The sequence below is a fragment of the Microchirus variegatus genome (assembly GCF_963457635.1).
Source record: "Microchirus variegatus genome assembly, chromosome: 5".
NCBI lineage: Eukaryota > Metazoa > Chordata > Actinopteri > Pleuronectiformes > Soleidae > Microchirus > Microchirus variegatus.
Genome location: NC_139806.1, coordinates 2,895,158 through 2,915,563, shown reverse-complemented (window position 1 = coordinate 2,915,563; position 20,406 = coordinate 2,895,158). Strand labels below are relative to the sequence as shown.

The following is a 20,406-nucleotide window of genomic DNA, read 5'->3' as shown; positions in this document are numbered from 1 at the left end:
TACATATTATGTGCTCCTGCATTGTCTAGTCGCTGTATAATATTCTTTGTTTAATTTTCGTAGTGTTTCAAAAAGTCATGTAAAATAACATGGTCACAGGGCCGCTACTGCATTGCCACGACGCCATGTTTCTACGGGAGCCTGTTAGGACAAACGCGAGAGAACAAATCAAGCGTCGGAGCACGGAGAAAGACGACGAGGACAACGTTTGACCGGCTGAGGACACCGTAGCGCTCAGGGAAGGGAGGGGGTGAGCAGAGGAGCAGTTTGTTGTTGTAAATTTCAGCCTCTCCTCTAGATGGCACTATAAACTACTTACTTCACCTTTAACATAAATATCACCAAATAAGTGCACATTTGAGTAATGTAAGACGATAGATTTTTAAAGGGTCTACCTCTCCAGGTCGCTGTGCGGCAGCAGGTCATAGCAGCCCTCGGTGTAGTCGTTCTGCAGCGCCTGCCGCTCAGGGAAGTAATCGGTGGTGAGGGGCAGACAGGCCGGCGTGGTCAGAGACTTCCAGTCCACCCCAACCGTGCAGCAGAAGCTGGGCACTGTCGGGGGTGCAGACAGCAGCAGGGCTTCAGGAGCACCCACACACACACACACACACACACAAACAAATCCCCACAGCAAAGACAAGTGCATGTATCCAGTGTGGAATGGTACATGAGTGTGGGGGGGGGGGGGGGGGGGCAGGGAAGCAGAGTGGAGGGGTAAAAGAGAGGAAAAGAGTAGAGTAGAGAGAGGATGGAAGGGAGGGAAGATGCAAACGTGACAAAAAAAGAAAGTAGAAGAGAGAGAGAGAGGGGGAAGAAAAAAAAAACACAAGTGTTATTGTACTGGCCTCATCTCCCCCTGCTGGTGATTCCTGGGGAGGACTGTGGTTGTGCAGCGGTGATCAAACATGCAGATTGTGGCTCTGTGTGACGGTCAAGTCTGTGATCAGCGTGACGGAAGAAGAAAGGCGGGAAAGTGTTTTCCTGAGCTCAACAACAGTGAGAGTGACCGAGTGGATCCAAGCAGAGATAATTCCATCATGCAAACAGACTCAAAATACTGTGCGGAGGAAGAGAAAGCGCGTGTTTACAGGGATGATGTGTAGTGCGCACGCTGCCATGCAGGAAGAGATACACACATTCAAAGTGGAAGGAAAAATGATTGACGTAAAATTAATCAGGTGGAATTAAATCAGCTGGTAACGTCTTCTAAACTGAATAATTCAGTTACAGATCGACAGGAGGAGGCCCAGAGAAAGAGAGAGGAAAGACAGAGGAAACAGAGGGAGAGGAAGAGGAGGGTAACTCCAGACCACATGATCTGTAAGAGTATTTTATACCTGCCACCCTGGGAGACAGACATCTGCTGGACAAACCTGCCTGCTGAAGCTGAATAAGCCCTCACAGGTGAGATTAAAGACACACCTCTAAAGGCTTATTATTATTATTGACATCATGCATTAAGTGACGAAGGAAATCAGCCCCGATCCTGACGTATGACGTGGTCTGTGACGAGCTGGACTCACTTGGATCTGATCCGACGAGGGAGACGTCTTCAAACGAGGAGCCGTGGTTCGTCAGCGTTCCTGCACACGGAGCAGAATTAAAGAAGTTAGCAGGAAAATAAGCGTGTTCTGGTGTTAGAAAAGTGCATGTATCACCACTGTTGTTGCTCCCTGGGCTTCCGGTGAACTCGTCCACCGCTCCACCGACGTAAAGGCTGTTCTCTCCAGCTTGTCGAGTGTTCGTTCGCCTTAAATAAATCAAGATATATATACGTGGAATAAGCATTCACGTTCACACACTCGAGTGTTTCAGACTGCGAGGGGGGGAAATGCTGGGGGACCTTCCAGTGGCCTCCTGATAAGCCAGCTCCAGCAGCTCAGCAGAGGTGTGGGCAGAGTCTCTCTGCTGGTTGCCCTGCAGCTCCGCCATGTTCTGTCTGGTCTGGTGATGGATCTGGATCGCCTCTCCAGACGGACCTGGAGATCGGCAACGCAAGACGTAACGCAAACAGACTGACTGTCATGAGGGCTATAGACTTAGGCTGAATCCCTAAATCACTAAGGGGTGGAATTGGGATTCAGCCTTATCTTTGTTACCATCGCCAAGCTGGCAGACCCCCCGACGACCGCTTGCTCCTTTAGCTTAGCTCGTTTAGCTTAGCTCGTACGGCAACCACACATTAACTATGGGACTCTCCGTCTGCGTTAAAGAACGCCTCTTTTATTTACAGCACTGCAGGCTGATGCACAGCCTCTTTTGTTATTATGCGACTCTCTCGCAAAATGGAAAATAACGAAAGTTACGTATGTAACTACGGTTCTATGAATCCTGGATGACCGCCAGAGGCGGTGCTTTAGCACTGAATGTCTCCATCTTGCGCATGCGCAGGTCGAGTGTTTATACCAACAAAGTCACCCATGACCCCTGATGACGCCGGCTAGCCTATATCTTCCGGTGACATCAGAGGATCTGTTCCTGCAGAATCTTCTCGCAAAACCACGAGGATTCCGAGTGACAGAACGCTCTGGCGGTCATCCAGGATTCATAGAACCGTAGTTACATACGTAACTTTCGTTCTATTTCATCCTTACTGACCGCCAGAGGCGGTGCTTTAGCACTGGATGACCATAACAACAAAGTCACGAGGAATGCCAGTACGTACCTCAGTGAGAGTAAAGGGTAGAGGCGGCACATTCACCCTATAGAATCTGGAGAGGGTAGCTGGTGATGCCCACCAGGGGCACGCCGCGCAGAGCCGCCCATGATGTAGCGACAGCCCTAGTAGAGTGGCACCTCCCCCGGATGGCAGGGGATAACCACCGTGTTTGTACACCTGAGTGATGATGTCCATAATTCTGTGTGAGAGTCACTGTTTGGAGGGAGCACGGCCTTATTAGTACGCCGTAGTAGAGAAACAGCTGTTCTGACCGTCTCAAGCTCGCGGTCGAAGTTATATAGACTCTTAAGGCCTGGACAGGGCATGGCCGTTATGACCTTTCCTCCCCTGCTGGGAGGATAAACTGTGCCAGGATTAAGGTTTGACGATGACAGAACCTGAGGTGGAAAAGCCCGTATTTGGCCACAGCGTGACCCCTGAGCAATCTGAGTCTGAGTTCGACCTCAGACATGAGTCCCTCACAGAGAGAGCATGTAGCTCCTCAGCACTCCTTACTAAGTGATGGTGAGGAGAAAGGCAGTCTTAAACTCAAGGGGGGGGGGGGCAGCACCGGGGCAGACCCCAAGCCAGAATTCTCTGTACCCTTGGTAGTTGTAGCCATGAGGCTTTCCTTTAAGGAAAAGGACACGAGTCTGTGGCACTCCACGGTGTTGTCATCAACTTGAGTGTGTCAAGATGAAAAGCCCGCCACATAAGCCCTCCCGTCCGCCATTCGGGAGTGGCTGTAGGAACTACAAAATTGTTGTAGTTGTATAGTAGACGGGGTCCTCGCCCCTGTCGGAACACCAGGCAGACAGTTTACACCTGTTCACATACTGCATTTGGGTAGAAAACTCCATAGTTTTCAGTGTGGTACATTGGGCTGTGTCTGAACACTCTGCCCGGAGGTCGTGCCCTGCAGTGGCCGACTCAGAGCTGGAGGCAATGAAGGTCAGGATGCCAGACCTGGCCCCCTAACTGAGACAGGAGATCCAACCTGTTGGGGAGACGCCGCGATGAGCTGCAGCAGAGCCTGTGCAGCAGAGGAAAAACATGTCATGGGCCTGGGCAGAAAAGGGGGCCACCAGTAGCAGGTTGTGGCCCTGCTGGAGGACCCTCTGCAGTGTTTGAGGAATCAGCGGCTCTGTGGGAAGGCAGCATCGATATGAGCTTCTGGGCAATCGTGGGCGAGAGCATCCTCGCGGCTGAGAAGGGCTGGCTTTCTCTGTCAAGGAGAACCAGAGCGGGGCAATGGGTCGACTCCTCTGTGGCAAAGAGATCCCCCTCTGCCCTGCCGAAAAAACATCCCAGATATTAAATACCACCTCTATATCAGAGTGTGTGCAATTATGTCAGAGAGACGGTTGAGACATTGTCTGACCGTACTAGCACATGCCTCTACTGAAGGAACTGAAGAAAAAGCTGCAGTGCCATGTGCACTGCCCGTAGCTGTGAGGGATACATCCGTGTGACAGTCTCCCGAAGGGATGTAATGGAGCCCATGGGCGTGCCCTGAAGAAGAAACCATCTCACCCTCCGTGGGGCCAGAGCAGGCCGAGGAGGCAGGAGCGTTGTGATGCCTAAAGCTTCCCGTGCTGGTGCCACTTGGCATACAAGTGGAAAACTGTTCGGCCACCTCTGAAGGGGGCGTAGTGGCAGCGGGCCTAAGGGAGCCACAGTGGCAGCAGCTGTTAGCTTGCCTAAGAGGCGCATATACTGGGCGTAGCGCAAGCAGCGGTCCTTCTGAAGAGGAGAAGGAGGATGAGGATGTCGTCCACACGCCGAAGTGATGGACAGGCCCTCATGGCAACAGCATCCAGAGTCACCCCCCTAGAAAAGTGTACTCTGAGAGGGAACCAGGCAGCTCATTGTGAAAATCACTCTGAGGATGTTCATGCCCCGCAACTGCAGGGGAGAGATGGTTGCTGCCACACACCTGGCAAGCACCAGTGGTGAAGGGAGAGGCCGAACGGGAGCAGTGAGCACCCCGGACTGATAATGGCGGCCCTGAGAGCAGGCTGCAGAAAAATGCCTGGTGCTATGGGGACGTGAAAGTACGCGTCCTTCAAGAATAAGAGGTAAACCATTCCCCTGTAAAAGCCGATAATCAGCCACGGACTCTCCCCTGGGCTAGCCACTGGCGGCGAGTCAAAACAGTGGGGGAGCTGGGCTGGTTCACGCCTGAAGAGGCACTGGCGGGAGCCGGCTGAGCCTGTGGGGCCATGCGAATGGTGGCACCCATGAAGTTATACCCGCCACTGCTGGCTGGGGAGCGGAAGCTCACCCCAGGGGTGTGTGAGGCAGCACCTTGGGGAACCACATTGGACCCATAGTTGGTGAACTCGGTGGCTGAAGCCGCCACGGAGAGTACATCTTCCTCCGGTTCGCCCGTGGCAGCGTGGAAGCGGAAAAACCTACGTCCACTGCACCGATCCCAGAACTGGACGGCTATGAAGAGGGTCTTCATCTAGTTTAACTCCTCAGTCAGCTGGTCCCCCCTGGAGGCCAGTTTAGACTCCTCGACCCTCTTCCCAGAGGGGGCGCCCACAGCCTCTGCAGCCTGACGCTTAGGTCGGTTAGGCTGTGCTGGTGGCAGTCGCTGGGTGGGGGTCAGCTGGTCCGGTTCCGGAACATGACCCAGCAGGTGTTCAACCTCAGCCAGTCTGGCAACCCGCACTGCCCTGGGCATGAAGCTGCAGTTCATGCACGGATCCTCCGACAGCCCCTCCCTCAGGTGTTCGAGGCCAAGGCACGGAGAGCACCCATCATGACCGTCCTCCGGCTGCAGGGAGGCCATACAGGTCGCACAGGAGTGGTCACCAAGCATGGTGACAGTAGGCGGCTGTAGAGTGGGAGAAGCAACAGATGCTGGGAGAGGGAGCGAGAACACTGCCTTCACCAACAGGTGTCGCACGGCCGTAGTTAGGGTTAGTGGTTCTTCACACTAACTATGAGGCCAACGGCGTCCGCCTATGCTGGGAGCGGGAGCGAGAACACTGCCATCACCAGCAAAGGTCAGCTTGCTGCGCCAGTACAGACTGTCACCACCGAGCAGACACAGCTCGATGTGGCTGTTACTGACGGTAAGTAGTATACACCTGTGATGGGAGAGGGAGCGAGCACACTGCCTTCACCAACAGGTGTCGCACAGCCGAATACAGTTAGGATTAGTGGTTCTTCACACTAACTATGAGGGCACCAGCATCTGCCTATGCTGGGAGCGGGAGCGAGAGCACTGCCTTCACCGGCAAAGGTCAGCTTGCTGCGCCACTACAGACTGTCACCACCGAGCAGACGCAGCTCGAGATGTGGCTGTTTCTGACGGTTAGTAGCATACACCTGTGATGGGAGAGGGAGCGAGCGCATTGCCTTCATCAACAGGTGTCGCACAGACAAATACAGTTTGCCTTAGTGGGCTCTTCACACTTCTGCTAACTGGAGGGCAACAACACTGCCTATGCTGGGAGTGGGAGCGAGAGCACTGCCTTCACCAGCAAAAGGTCGGCTTGCTGCGCCGAATACAACCATCCCGCCTAGCAACACAGCTCAAGATATGGCTGTTACTAGAGGTAGTAGTACACCTGCGATGGGAAAGGGAGCGAACAAACTGCCTTCACAACAGGTATTCAATGCAGTTAGCCTTAGTGGAACACGTCTGCTAACTACAGGGGACTAGAATGAAGAGTACAGCCAACGGTGTATCATCATCATCAACACAGTAAAAACCCAAAGCAAAAGCAGTACTCACTGTACAGTTACTCCCAGATAACTGTAGTACAGATGTCAGGAGAGTGAGCGAGTACACTGGCTTCACTGACATATGTGTAATGTACCGATTACACATACGCAAGGTCAAGCAAGCAGTGCTGACACTAGCGCCTGTAACTAAAAACACAAATGTCGGCACACGCTGTCTTCACCGACACAGGAGAGTAAAAAAGAGAGACAGTACACATCGTACAGTTACTCATAGATACAGCAGAAGTACAAAGTTGGAAGAGGGAGCGAGTACGCTGGCTTCACAAACATATAACCACCACGAAAGGTGGGCCGGGTACAACCAGCTGTGTACCGATTACACAGCCTCTAGGTCAAGCTTCTACGGATATAGCAGAAATACAGATGTCAGGAGAGGGAGTGAGTACGCTGGCTTCACCGACATATGAAGCTAAAACTGGAGGTGGGTACAAACAGAGGTGTAGCGATTATGCAGACGCTAGGTCAAGCAAGCAATGGTGACCGCCAGCGCAACAACCCAATGTCGGGAGAGAGAGCGGACACGCTGTCTTTACCAATACATGAAAAGAAAAAACAAAGCAAGAAACGGTACTCACTGTACAGTTACTCACGGATAACAGTAGTACAGATGTCAGGAGAGGGAGCGAGTACACTGGCTTCACTGACATGTATAATGTACAGATTACGCAGACACTAGATTAAGTAGCAGTGCTGACACAAGTGCCTGTAATTAAATCACAAATGTCGAAGAGAGAGCACACACGCTGTCTGCACCGACACATGACAGTAAAAAAGGAGAGAGGCAGTACACGTTGTACTGTTACTCATAGATACAGCATAAGTACGGATGTCGGGGCTTCACCGACATACAACTACAACGAAAGGCAGGTACAACCAATTGTGTAGCGATTACACAGACTCTGTGTCTTAAAGCAATGCTGTCTTCATAACATGGAAAAGTACAGATAAAAAACGGTACAAGTTGTACAATTACTCACAGATATAGGAGTAGTATAGATGCACTTTCTTCACCAACATATGACCGCAACAAAGCGGGTACTATCAGCTGTGTACCGATTATACAGACGCTAGGTCGAGCAGGCAATGCTAACCTCTAGCGCCCGTAATTAACACACAGAAATGTCGGGAGAGAGCGCACAACGCCTTCACCGACTTAATTTTACAGAGAAGACATATTCTCAAAGGAAGTGAAGACGCCTGGTATACTGAGCCAGTTGTAGCGTTGGCTGATCCCACTTCTATTTTGGGGTGTTCACGGCGAACCGCGACGAACCTCTCCGCTCGTCGCAGCCCTTGGAGGGCGAGCAGCTCGCAGCTCCGACAGATTGTCACAAGGCTACCAGCGACGAAGCGGCAATGAACGCTTTAATTCAGCTAGAGTTCGCTGACATGCGTCTACCTGCAAAGCGAGAAGATGAAAAGGAACAGATCCTCTGATGTCACCGGAAGATATAGGCTAGCCGGCGTCATCAGGGGTCATGGGTGACTTTGTTGGTATAAACACTTGACCTGCGCATACGCAAGATGGAGACATTCAGTGCTAAAGCACCGCATCTGGCGGTCAGTAAGGATGAAATAGAACTCAAATACATGACAGATATTCGCTGTGGCTCGTCAAATGTAAACACAAACTATTTTCTGCTTCACTTTGCACCTTCTCTGACGTCACAGCATAAAAGAGATGGTGTGCACGTCCTCTTTTCAGAATAAAGATTCATGCCGATTTCGGCATATTGTTTATTGTTTACAGCATTGACCCGTTCACTGTTAGGAAACACAATGACGTGCACTGTGTGTGTGTGAGTCTCACCAACAGGGAAGGTGTGCATCCAGCGCCGGCGGTTGGAGGTGAGCTTCATGGGCATCCTGGACGGAGTAAAGGGGTTTATCAGAGCCCTCTGCGGAGTGTAACCTCCCGGCCGGACGTGCAGCGTAGACTCTGCACTTCCCACGGTGAACCTGCCGGGGGCGCTGGAGTCACGCTGAGAGTCCATCATCTTCTCCAACAACTCTGAACGACACAGCATGAAGAGACGTGAACCCAGACGTCAAATCGACCATTCACAAACCACAGTGCCTACAGTAAGTCATCAGACCATTTTGGAAATAGTCACTTTTTGTTGCCCAGAGAAACAACCCCACAACATAACGCTGCCACCACCATGCTTCACTGTAGGTAAGCTGCGTTTGGTTTGAAAACAGGTAACGGATGTGGACTGAGCGTTCACCTCTGGTGCTCGTGTATCCCAGGGAACTGCTGACTTCATAATGGGCGGGAGGCATGCGAGGTATGAGCAGCATGTTGGACACCGGCCCCAGACTATCATCAGAGGCCAGGCTGCGCTGCTCTTCAGGAGCGCCGCCGGAGAACACGGGAGGTGACGCCCCAATGCCTGCGCCGACTTCCACCGATCCCCAGCTCTTCCTTCCGCTTATCTCTTTGTCTCGCACCATTCTGAAAGACACACAGTCAGCGTGTTGTACTCTCAACAGAGAACCGAGCGCCGCAAATGTAGACATCTGTACCTGAAGTTGGTGGTCCTCTGAATTCGTGAAGGACCGGGAAGTCTGAACACCTGAGCGTCATAGGCATCATAGTCCACCTGTATGGGCAGGCTGTTGTCAGAGTCCTTTGGAGCACAGATCGCTGAAAGAGGTGAACATGAGGAGAAAAATGAAGACGTGAATTTACCTGTCAGGACATTAAAGGAGACCCTATTTCTACAAGTTAACCTTGTTCCCTGGTGTCTTAATGAACATGTCTGTGACATGCTTTGGTCAAAATACCAAAATAAGGATGAAGCACCACAGCAGTTCAATCACTCTGCCAAAACAGCCCTGTTCAGAACGCACGCTTTTGAGTGCCTGTCTCTTTAAATGTGCAAATGAGACACAGGAAACTACGTCAACGTCACTGAGGCTTCGGCAGCTAACAGCAATTAGCATTTGGAAAAGCCATAATTTGCAGACTCTAGCCGGCACATTGCCGTCATATATGAAATGTAAATCCTCTGAGGCTGGAAGTTTGTGTAGAACTCTGTGCTGCACTGTCCAGCCAAGAATAGACTGTTGACCTCGCCTCCAGAGTCCCAAATATAAGTATAAAAATGACTAATAAGTTGATTTTGCATAATATGTCCCCTTTCAAAAGGACGTCAGAGACAAAACAATCACAACTCACTGTGGTCTCTGCTGTTCTTGAATTTTTCTGCATGAATCTAGAAGTGATTACAATTTAAATAGTATTAACACACAAGAAAAGCTTCTTTTTTTTTTTTTTTTTAATGCTATACAATGTGAACGTACCTTACGACCGGCCAGTTTGATTCTGGGAGTGAAGGAGCTACAAGAGTTGAGACTTTTGGAAGTGTAGAAGCTGCGAAGCATTGAAGAGAAATGTCACTTTTCACTATAATACCCTCATATACAGTTTGCAGTGGTGTGTGTGTGCGTGTGTCTATGATGGCGTCGTCTTGCCTGTGGTTGATCCAGTGAGGCAGATTATAGTCGTCTCCCACACGAGAGTCTCCAGCTGTGGATCTGTTGTGCAGCTACAGAGAAAAATAAAAACAGAATCACAAACAAAACCTGAGCAATATGTGATCTGATGCAAGCACGGATAACACTAATGGAGTTTACCATCTGTTTACCAGTTAGCTCATTTAGCGCCGTTAGCGTGCCTACAGTCGACCCAGAGCGGTCTGTTTATTGAACGAAAAGAGCAGCGCTACAAATAACCAGCGTACCTGTGTACTGCGTATGTGTGCCTCTGTTATTAAAGTTTAGCGTTACTCATTTTAACGATCGGGGGTCACGTAAACATGGCGTCACGCGCGTCTTTTTCCGGTCAGCCGTTATGGAAACGCGGTATCCGTTAACCGCGGTTAAAGGGCCCAGCACTAATTAACACCTTATGTAGGAAAGATCTTAATTCGTGTCGTAATAGAGGTAGATTATGTAGAGTAAGGTGTTAATACGTGCTTAATGATTACTAATAAAGGGCTATAGTATGCTACTTATACGTGTTAGTAAGCACCTTGTTAATGGTGAATATGTGTTCCTTCATCTAAAGTGCTAGCAAAGTTTTCTACCTGGTCGAGCAGCAGTTACTTTAGAGACTCATTTTAAGTCTCGGGAGTCACGTAAATATGACGTCCTGCACGTCTTTTTCCGGTAAGTCGTTATGGAAACGCATCAACATGCCCAGCACTATTAAAAAGACTTTAAAAAAATAACATTTTGCAAAGGAGTCTGCCATGCCGTGCCGGTTATGTATAGTGGAAAAGCGCCACAACCGAGAGTCTACACAAACACTGTTACCTTGAATAGTGGCACTGCGTGCAATGGCTGCTCCCCCATACACACCAAGTCTACTCCAATACCTGAAGAGGGAAAAGCACAAGTCACCGACATTAAGTCACATTCAAACGCTCGTCCTTTTACTCTTAACTGTCTGTGTGTGTTTGCGTCGTCGCGCTCACCGTTGTCAATCATTCGCTGTTTGGTGAGAATCATCAGCAGGCGGTCCACTTCAAACACTCCCACCCCGGGCGTAATGACAACCGACATCTGTCCGGTGCGGTCAAAGTTTCGGTTGATGTAGTGCTTGTCAAATACTGCGGGAGACAGTGTTGTTGTCTGTTTTGTTTGGTTACCGGATAAGATATTAAAGGAGAGGTTCACAGCGTCTCATATCTGTCTTAAAGCGATAGCTCGGGGAAAGAAAAAACACACACCATTCACGGGAAGAGGATGTGCAAACTCTACAAAGAAAGGAAGCTAACAATTGGTCACTGGCGGTTTATCACGTAAGGCTTGGACCGTACTTTCAGCCTCTGTGTGCCTGCGGAGGTCGGCTGGAGTCCGTGTGACGCATCACTGCAAAGGTCATGCGTATGGAGCTGTTGTGTGTGATCGCGATCACCGCCACATTTTGACACTTGGTCAAGAGAGACAAAGAAGACGATGATGGTCACCGTGGACGGTCGCTACCCACACAACAACTCTGTGGACACGGACCCTCATTTTTGGCATGACTGAGAATGCAAAAATGTCTCCACAGACAAGACAGACAGCAGGACCCATGCCTAACTTCAAATATTACATTACATGTCATTTAGCTGATGCTTTTATCCAAAGCGACTTACATTGATCAACTCTCACATCTGAGAAAGGCAAGTAGCATTAAGAGCCTTGCCTAAGGGCCCACACTGGGTATTAGCTGACCTCCACACCAAGGTCTGTGGACTATACCAATGAGCTATACCAGTAAATATACCTGATAACATTGGTTTAGAGCAGTGTTTTCCAAATTTTCTACACGACGACCAACCTTTTTTAAAGATGGCAGAACTATCGCGAAGATATAAATCACAACAAGAGCAAATTGATTGATTTACAGCCATTTCTGTGACACATAACATCTAGTGCTGTGCATGCGCGTTAACGCATGACACGTTTCCATGACGACTATCTGGAAATAGACGTGCATGACGTCATGCTTACGTGTCGTGACACCGGATTCCAGACACCGTTTACCAGTTAGCTCCGTTAGCTGCATTAGCTCCTTTTAGTGCCGTTAGCGCACCTACAGTCGAACTGGAACGGTCTGTTTGTTAAAGGAAAACAGCAGCGCTACAAATAACCAGCGTACCTGTGTGGTGCGTACGTGTGCCTCTGTTTTTAAAGTTTAGCATTAATTTAGAGACTCATTTTAACAATCGGGAGTCACGTAAACATGACGTCACGCACGTCTTTTCCCAGTCAGTCGTCATGGAAACGCGTTGTGCGTTAACGTTGACGCCGTTAAACGTCGTTGACGCGTAAACGTTTGACAGAACTGATAATATCTTTTTGAATCGGTAAACTAATAATGTCCAGGTCTAAAACTTAATTTTATGTATGTTATTTATTACACATAAACATAGACCTTAACTAAAAGGTTATGCTCATTAGTTTGGGGGCCTGTATTTAGGAATTACTGGATTATAGACCGGTTCTTCTTTGGGATTGGGGTCGGATACGTACCATTAAATGACAGGTTAATGGCCTCCAGGTAGTTTCCTTGAGCAGCAGTTGAGTTATAACCATGAGGAAAACCATCTGAGATGAGAAAAAAAAAGAAACTCTTTGTATTTCAGCTGCAAAAAATGCGTCTGATGATCCAAACATCCAACAGTCAGACTTGACAGATTTTTCACACTCACTACCTGCTTCTTTCAGTCGCACCAGGACAGGATACTGGATGAAAAGCTTCTTGATGGTGACGAGCAAAGACGTCCACTCGTCTCGTCTCTCATTTTGAGCCACAACCCTGTTCAGAAAACAGGTTTCCAGGCATCAACCGCCCTGTGCTTCCGTTGAGCTCCAACTGAACAACACCATGTCAGAAAGCTTACCTGTAGAAGTCTTCATAAAAACGGCCCTCATGATCCTGCCTGATGGAGCTTCGCAGAATCTCAGGAAATTCATCTGTGGGAAAAAATGGAAACTCACATGAGTTTAACATTGACGCAGATGACATCTGTATCATTGTGACCATACAGACTGAAGACTCACCGATACATTTAGCATTGTAGAACGTCCGTGAGAAGAGGACAACTGTCACCTCATGGCTGCAGTTCTTCTCCTGTAGTAACATTAAACATGACTTTGGTAAACCATCATTTCTGTAAAAAAAAAAAGAAGAAGAAATAAAATCCCACAAACCTTCCACTTAGCAAACAGGTCAGAGAGGAACCCATTTACCGCCTTCTCAAAGTAGAGGTCACCTGAGACACACAGAGAGTTTGGAGCAGAGCTGCAGGTCAACAACGGCAGAACCTTTATCTCACTCCTGCTCAGATGAGTCGAGGAACAACTTACCATAGATGTCAAAGTCCCACATCTCACAGCTCATCTGGATAAAGATGTAGACCATTGCAGACGTGGATCTGAACACCACCTGTGTCATGAGATCGAGATAGGTAGGTAGGTAATTAGGTAGGTGGGTAAGTTGTAGGTAGGTGGGTAGGTAGGGTAAGTTGTAGGTAGGTAGGTATGTAAGTGGGTAAGCTGTAGGTAGGTAGGTAGGTAGGTAGGTAGGTAGGTAGGTAGGTAGGTAGGTAGGTAGGTAGGTAGGTAGGTAGGTAGGTAGGTAGGTAGAAGATAAGTGGTAATAGGTAGGTAGGTAAGGTAAGGTAAGCAAGCAAGTCAGTAGAAGATAAGAGGTAGTAGGTAGGTAGGTACGTAGGTAGGTAGTAAGATGTAGGTTGGTAGGTAATTCGGTAGGTGGGTAAGTTGTAGGTAGGTAGGTAAGTCAGTAGAAGATAAGAGGTAGTAGGTAGGTAGGTAAGTTGTAGGTAGGTATTAAGGGGTAGGTAGGTAGGTAAGTTGTAGGTAGGTAGTAAGAGGTAGGTTGGTAGGTAATTAGGTAGGTTGGTAAGTAAGTCAGTAAAAGATAAGAGGTAGGTAGTTAAGTAGTAAGAGGTAGGTCGGTAGGTAGAAGTGAGTAGGTCGGAACGTATTAAACCAGCAGGACGTTCAAGCATCCAATAGTATGTTAGTGAGTGACTCACTCTGGTGTCTTCGCTGATGTAACCACAGGTCACTTTCTCTCCCTTCACCCAAAGTTCACTGGCCTGAGCTCTGGAGAAGTAAAAGCATCTTTAGTTTCCTCCATGTCTGACTGTCACTCATTCATTACCACTTCATCCTTCACATGAAGGTCACAGAGGGCAACCATACAGACACAAACAATTACTCACTCTCACGATTCAGAGTTTCCAATGAACCTCATTTTTCAAAAAAAGGAATGAAGAGAACGTTCACTACCTGATTCCTGCAAACTCCACTTTCTGTGTCACGTACGCACACGTGGTCACCTGGAACACAGATTTCACACAGTTACAACTATCCTCCATGTGTCTCTGTGACACAGACACCACCGACCTCGACACGACCTACCAGACTCTTCTTCAGCCTCCACATGTCTCCCCTGCCGATATACTGGTCCTTAAAGGTCAGCTCCACCAAGTCCAGTGTTACATCCTGCGAGGTCAACTGTGTGTTTAGTTGCTGCACAGACAGTGGCGAGAGCTGAGCAGGTGCAGCGGTATGACAGTGAAACGTACCTTTGGGTCCACAATGTTAATAATGACATCCTGATATGCACGAAGCTTGAATGCCTGCGCTACAGTCTGGTCCACGCTGATGGTCTCTGAAGGGAAACACAATGTCACAATTTGTTGTCCATTGTAATTATTGTACACAAGCCAGACTTTTGGGTTTTTTACCTTTCTGTAGATCCTCTTTCAGGTTCTTCACTTGCAGCAGGAGAGGACTGGGAATACCAAAGCAGATTATTGTCTCAGCACTGATTGAAACACACCTGTTACAGTGCACACATAAGCAACGCTCACCTGTATTCATCTGTGGGGTGTGCGATCTCAATGATATCCCGCAAACTGACTTGAGGGAAAACCTTCGGGTTCACGACGAGCTCATCATCTGCTCAGGAGGGAAAAAAAAGTCCTCAATGACAGTCTTTTAATTAAAAAGAGAGTTAAAGAGTTTCTTCAAATAACAAACTGTCACTGACCACTCCCACCAAAGCCCTTCTTGTGGAGAACGAGCTTGTACGACTTGTTGGTTTTCATGATGAAGCTCCTGAGAGACAAAGTCAGGTCTTTATGACACAATGTGTACACTTTTTAAAAGCTATGCTTTATTGAACAGGGACAACACTTGTTTATGTACATCAGTAATAATAACTTAACTTTTCTGGACCACACAAAAACTCCATTATGAATATAATCGTTAGTTGCAGCTCTACATTTAACATTACCAATTATCTTAACTTATTTGTATTTGTCTTAATCTAATTTTATGTCGTTCTGTTGTGTTTTTAACACGCCTCTAAAACAATATTAGTGCTTTCTCAGGACGTGTCACCTCGTCTACTTGCTTTGTAAACATCACGTGTGTGTTGTACTGCATTAGTACAGGAAATGTTACAGACATAATAAAGTGAATTGTGTTTGTAAGTGAACGGGTAAACATGAGCAGTCGGTACCTGAGCAGCTTCTGCTCCACGACAACAACTCTACCTCCGCCAGGGTGTTGACATTAGCTAAGGCTAACGTGTGTCAAACATGACAAAACTTCCCGGCAAAGTTAACTTAGTTAACTACCACGAGCGAGCGGCAACTAGCCACACCACTTCATGCTCGTTTTAAAAATAAAAATAAAAATAAAAATTAAGAATACACCTACGTACATGTACTACTTTCTTTTTTGGGAGTGGAAATATAAGAACAGCACGTTAGCTAACGCTAGCTAACACTGGACCATGGATGTATTGGACTGGAGCTACTTCCGCCACCAAAAAAACGTGAGACGTGATTGGTTCGCGTCCGCTCAAAGAGCGTTTATGGAGAAGCAAGAGGGCTCACTCCGCTCATTTCCCACCAGACATACTCGTACATGGACAGATTTGCAGACAGGGAGACACTTTATTGACTTTCTGAAAACATTAGTTCACTTAGACTTCGTTACACATGTGATCATAGCATTTACTGCCTATTTAAAATGTATACTACTTTATTCATGTCTGCACCATACACACCATACAGAATAATCTCATAATAATATTATCCAGGCAAAACAGTTCAGAATAAACAACAACTTTATTAAATAACAAAATACTGGTGTCTTCAATGCACAGCTGCTTTCAACAGATCACCTGCTGCCCTATTTTCTCTATTTATGATATCAAGTGTTAATATTAGAACGTTAGTTAGTGGCAGACTAAGACACCTTTATGACGGTAAATGTGAAAAGTGAACAAACTCAGTGGACAACCCATAATTATGGATGAGTCAATATTCCACGACAATACTGTATCGAGGACAGAACAAACACTATTGCAGCAGTGAAGAAGAATTGTGCAATTAGGACATTGTTGGTCAAATGTGTTGTTTTTGTACCATGAGCTAAAAATTAAACGTGTTGCCAAATATCAGTCATTATATTCGATTGATATTTCTCAATGTCTGACCAGCGACGTCCAAAGTGGATATACAGTACATTGTATTAGAGAAGGTTAGGCTTAATATCCACATTCTCACTTTTATTTTATTCATATCATCAAGTAACTGAACTAACCTTGGCTGAGGTTTTCTGTTTTGCTTCTATTTCTGGGAGAAAATTATCCACAAACGACAACATGTCTTCAACAGCTATATTATATATATGTTAACTCATCTCCACTGCAGATTCTCGGTTTACTTATCGTCTGGTTGAGACATTTTAGAGAGAGGTACCGAGGCTTTTTAGGTGCTATGACCTGGGTTGGGTCGGTGGCGCAACAGACCAAAACAACAAATCAAAACATTAATTGTGAATAAAATGACTCTCCTTAATCTCTAATGACATATCACGCTCTTTTTTTCCCGACTTAATACAATACTTTTCTGACATACGGCCCCTTCGTATAAGAAACGCAATGTATCCTAAGGCACGTTTACAGAGGCAGCTGGAGCTCTGCAAGTCTTCTCGGTTCCTCTGTTTCATCAGCAGCAGCTTCTCTTCTTCTCTTGCGACGTTGTGTCGTCCAGTTGGGCGAGATCCGACTCTGTCACAAGCAAACAGTGTTTGTATCAGTGGAATTACACTCCGTAATATTACATCACGTCGCCTCTGCGAGGTCGAGTCGTCACTCACTGATAGCATCTCCTCTTCCGATGCTGGCAGGGAGCGCGTTCTCCGTGTCCTTCAGAATGCACTTCTCGAAAGCCAAAGCTGCCACTCTGAAGAAAAACCCCTGCACGTTCTCCCCTGAAAATAAGACGATTTTTACAACGGCCGATTTGTCTTTGCGAACCGCGAAGCAACAACCGACGAGTGAGGGGATCTCACCTGTTTTAGCCGACACCGCCCAAAACTCTGCGCGTAGGTCTGTTGCTAATCTAATGGCATCTTTTTCTGTCCGCTGCCTTTCCGCTGAGGGCTTGGAGAACAAGGCCGTTGGGTCATTAGAGGAAAAAACAAGTGTTCAATTTAAAAAACCAAGCTGTAACATACTCACCAGCAGGTCGCTCTTATTACCGACCAAGAAGATGAAGCACGATTCCGGCTCGTTCTCTCTCAAGGCCTCCTCTAACCACTTGCTGAGGAAACAAATCAGAAGACCTAGTAATGCAAAATCATTGGATAAATAATCACCTTTTCTATCTGTTTGGATCACACCTACCGTGTATTGTCCAGAGTCTTGATGTCTGCCATGTCAAAGACTGAGATGATGACTGAAAAGGAGGATCGATGAGGGTCAGAGTCACCCATTCATTTTGACTACAACATCGCACATGCAACGTTCTTACCCTGAGCACCTCTGTAGTACGCAGACGCAATGCACTTGAACTTCTCCTGCCCCGCGGTGTCCCATCTGAGGCAAAAAAAAGCAAAGACGGAGATGACATTTGTCGTCTGAACTTGGATTTCCAGCTTGGGGCAACATCACCAACCTGGATTCCAAGATGGCTTCCATTGTACAAACACTGCTGCTTAAGCTTCCATCCACGCAGTCAGCTGATTGGGCGACGGAAAAACGGCACTCCCTTGCAATCGGTAAAAATATCCAGAGGCAGTCTAGGCAAACGGCCGCAGTCTAGTCGACGTTGTCGTTCGTTGTCATGCTAAATAGCCGTCGTGCGCAGCCCATACCCTGCCTACCAAGTAAAAGGTACTGTTCTTAGTTGAAACCCAAGCCTGACCCAGGACTTTACCATGCGAAACTGTACCGTACCAAACCAAACCAAACCGTACCATGATGGAAACTCAGAATTATAGTGTGAATAGTCCTTTTTGCCTCTTAGAAATAAGGGTTCCAAAACGGTCCTTCTACAAAGGCCGAGGTTCTACCTAGAACCATTTGCGTCTGAAAAAGGGTTTTCAAGGGTTCTTGGTAACACTAATGGTTCCAGTAAGAACCATTTTGATCCAGAGAACCCTTTAAAACCCCTTTCCTGAATAAAGGGTTTTAAAAGGGTTCTTGGTGGAACCCTCCCAAAGGGTTCTCCTATGAGGACAAGCCGAAGAATGGTTCTACTGCTAAGTAGAAGCATATAAGGTATATCTACTTATTTCTAAGAGTGTACGCTGCTTGTATGTTATCGACTGGTAGCGCTAACAATGGCTAGCCACCTAGGTGGTGTCCACCTTTTGTTCCGACTTATCGCTGGAACGCGGTGGACTCGGTAGACTTCCGAGTTCCGATGTTAATGGAATGCATGCGTTTACTACTCACATCTGCAGGGAGAAGGGCACTCCGGCTATTTCAAACCTCTCGATCTCAAAGTCCACTCCAATGGTGGCTTTGTAGTCTCTTTCAAATACGTCTTTACAAAACCTGAAAACAGCAAAAACGAGTCAAGGTTTTTTTTGTTATTAGATTAGATAAGTGTGATCGCAATAATCCCTGAACCTGTCACTAGTTATCAGCTCTTTATACACACATAAGTATATAATAAAAGGTTAAATAGGTAATACTGAAGAAAATTCCACTTATTGTATGTACAATATTATACATTATCATGATTTCTTACGCCTCAGAAATGGTAGTCTGATGGTCCTTTAATCTTGCCAAATGATTAACATCCGGTCTTATATACGTTATAATATATGTAATATACGTTCAAATTATGAGTGTAGTTTTTAAATGAAAAAAAATAAGTCAACAATCTGTCATCCCTTTTCTGTATTACTGTTTCGTTTTTAAACAATGCAAACTGGAAAAGACTGTACATACTTTTAATTATTTTATTTTATTATAATGATAATAATTTAGATTTAGTACCTGTTGATGAGGCAGGTCTTTCCCACACTGAGGTCTCCAACAAGCACCACCTTGGACATTTTCTGTCGGTCCCACCTGGAAGAAGCCGACAGTAATTTGTTTTTTCTCTGAGAACCACGGGGTCTAAAGGATGTAAAGGTTTCAGTTTCAACCCTGGAGAGACTCACGGCAGATGTCTGGCTGTTCTGTCTTTGCACGCTGCTTTAGCCTGAGCATCCCAGTCTGCCTTCAGCTGCAGAGAAGCCTCAGGAGTGTACGACTGAGAAAACAAAGTCCACAATCACGCTAGCAGCTCTGCGATGCTGCACTTTGAGCAACAAAGGATCGCGCCTCAGAAAAACAGAAAGCAGATTTCATTACTTTGATTAAAATTAGGGCCACAGTTGGTGTTAGCACTCTTGCCTTTGCACCGACCCAAGACCTGGGTTAGCGACCCGGTCGGAACACGGGCTTTTCTGCATGTTCTGAGTTTGCATGTTCTCCCTGTGTGTGCGTGGGGGTTCTCTGGTTTCCTCCCACAGTCCGAAGACATGCAGATTTGGTCATATTAGACACTCTAAAATGAACATAGGTGAGAGTGGATGGTTGTTGCCCTGGGGGTGTTCCCACCTATCGCCTTTGGCACAGTGCAACCCTCATGTGGAGGATAAAGCGGTGGCAGATGGGGGCGGGTGATTAAGAATTACAGGGACGTTTCTCAGGAGCGCTGAGACCTGATTTAACAATCAAACAAGTCGTGATGTACGGCACAGACGATACCTTAGGGAAGTCCCCGATGGCCCTGTCTCTGCTGACGGGTGATGGAAACGGCATGGTCCCGTTCATGTTGTCCTGCACGACGACCTGAGGGGAAACGACGTGGGAGAGTCAGCTGCATCATCGTCAGGACCCAATTTCTCATTCCCATTTGGATACATTCATCATCTACAATCAGTGGTTCTCAATCCATGGCCTGGGTTCGATCCCCGGTCAGGGAACTTGACTTGACTTGACTATAACCTTGTTTATGCTCGTACGTGACGCGGTGCACGGCCCGCTAGCGTGCATAGATGTGTTCGTGCTCAGTTTGTTGCAGTTTTCGCCGCAGCGACAGAGGGCGTACAACCAAAATATGCTACTTGTGCTGACAGATAAACGTCCGCTGCCTAGCAACATT

The 20,406-nt window shown here is 47.3% G+C and overlaps 2 protein-coding genes across 8 annotated transcripts in view; both read right to left on the bottom strand.

Moving 5' to 3' along the window:
- depdc5 (DEP domain containing 5, GATOR1 subcomplex subunit) overlaps positions 1-15,719 on the bottom strand; it is a 32,090-nt gene extending 16,371 nt beyond the window's left edge. For 4 of the 7 annotated variants that reach the window (XM_083889408.1, XM_083889413.1, XM_083889414.1 and 1 more), the window contains exons 1-26: positions 15,471-15,719; positions 14,997-15,064; positions 14,818-14,905; positions 14,692-14,738; positions 14,530-14,615; positions 14,363-14,446; positions 14,231-14,280; positions 13,975-14,044; positions 13,283-13,361; positions 13,127-13,188; positions 12,977-13,046; positions 12,817-12,889; positions 12,628-12,731; positions 12,446-12,520; positions 10,900-11,034; positions 10,739-10,800; positions 9,896-9,969; positions 9,725-9,794; positions 9,600-9,636; positions 8,945-9,065; positions 8,647-8,873; positions 8,229-8,429; positions 1,844-1,979; positions 1,659-1,750; positions 1,524-1,583; positions 396-579 (exon numbers count right to left, since the gene is read on the bottom strand). In XM_083889408.1, the coding sequence (XP_083745534.1) occupies positions 396-579; positions 1,524-1,583; positions 1,659-1,750; positions 1,844-1,979; positions 8,229-8,429; positions 8,647-8,873; positions 8,945-9,065; positions 9,600-9,636; positions 9,725-9,794; positions 9,896-9,969; positions 10,739-10,800; positions 10,900-11,034; positions 12,446-12,520; positions 12,628-12,731; positions 12,817-12,889; positions 12,977-13,046; positions 13,127-13,188; positions 13,283-13,361; positions 13,975-14,044; positions 14,231-14,280; positions 14,363-14,446; positions 14,530-14,615; positions 14,692-14,738; positions 14,818-14,905; positions 14,997-15,054 (2,345 nt within the window). In that variant the 5' untranslated portion in view covers positions 15,055-15,064; positions 15,471-15,719. The remainder of the gene's footprint in view (positions 1-395; positions 580-1,523; positions 1,584-1,658; positions 1,751-1,843; positions 1,980-8,228; positions 8,430-8,646; positions 8,874-8,944; positions 9,066-9,599; positions 9,637-9,724; positions 9,795-9,895; positions 9,970-10,738; positions 10,801-10,899; positions 11,035-12,445; positions 12,521-12,627; positions 12,732-12,816; positions 12,890-12,976; positions 13,047-13,126; positions 13,189-13,282; positions 13,362-13,974; positions 14,045-14,230; positions 14,281-14,362; positions 14,447-14,529; positions 14,616-14,691; positions 14,739-14,817; positions 14,906-14,996; positions 15,065-15,470) is intronic. The other 3 variants (XM_083889410.1, XM_083889409.1, XM_083889411.1) reach the window with 3 other exon arrangements.
- Positions 15,720-16,968: 1,249 nt separating this feature from the next.
- On the bottom strand, positions 16,969-20,090 carry rab36 (RAB36, member RAS oncogene family; the record flags this gene model as incomplete). Its single annotated transcript, XM_083888880.1, has 10 exons — positions 20,010-20,090; positions 19,418-19,509; positions 19,251-19,325; positions 18,702-18,803; positions 17,776-17,840; positions 17,649-17,700; positions 17,484-17,565; positions 17,315-17,405; positions 17,120-17,233; positions 16,969-17,030 (listed from the first exon to the last, which is right to left on the bottom strand). The coding sequence occupies exons 1-10, from the start codon at positions 20,073-20,075 to the stop codon at positions 16,969-16,971; spliced, it is 801 nt and encodes a 266-aa protein (XP_083745006.1). The 5' UTR covers positions 20,076-20,090.
- Between the last annotated feature and the right edge of the window lie 316 nt (positions 20,091-20,406).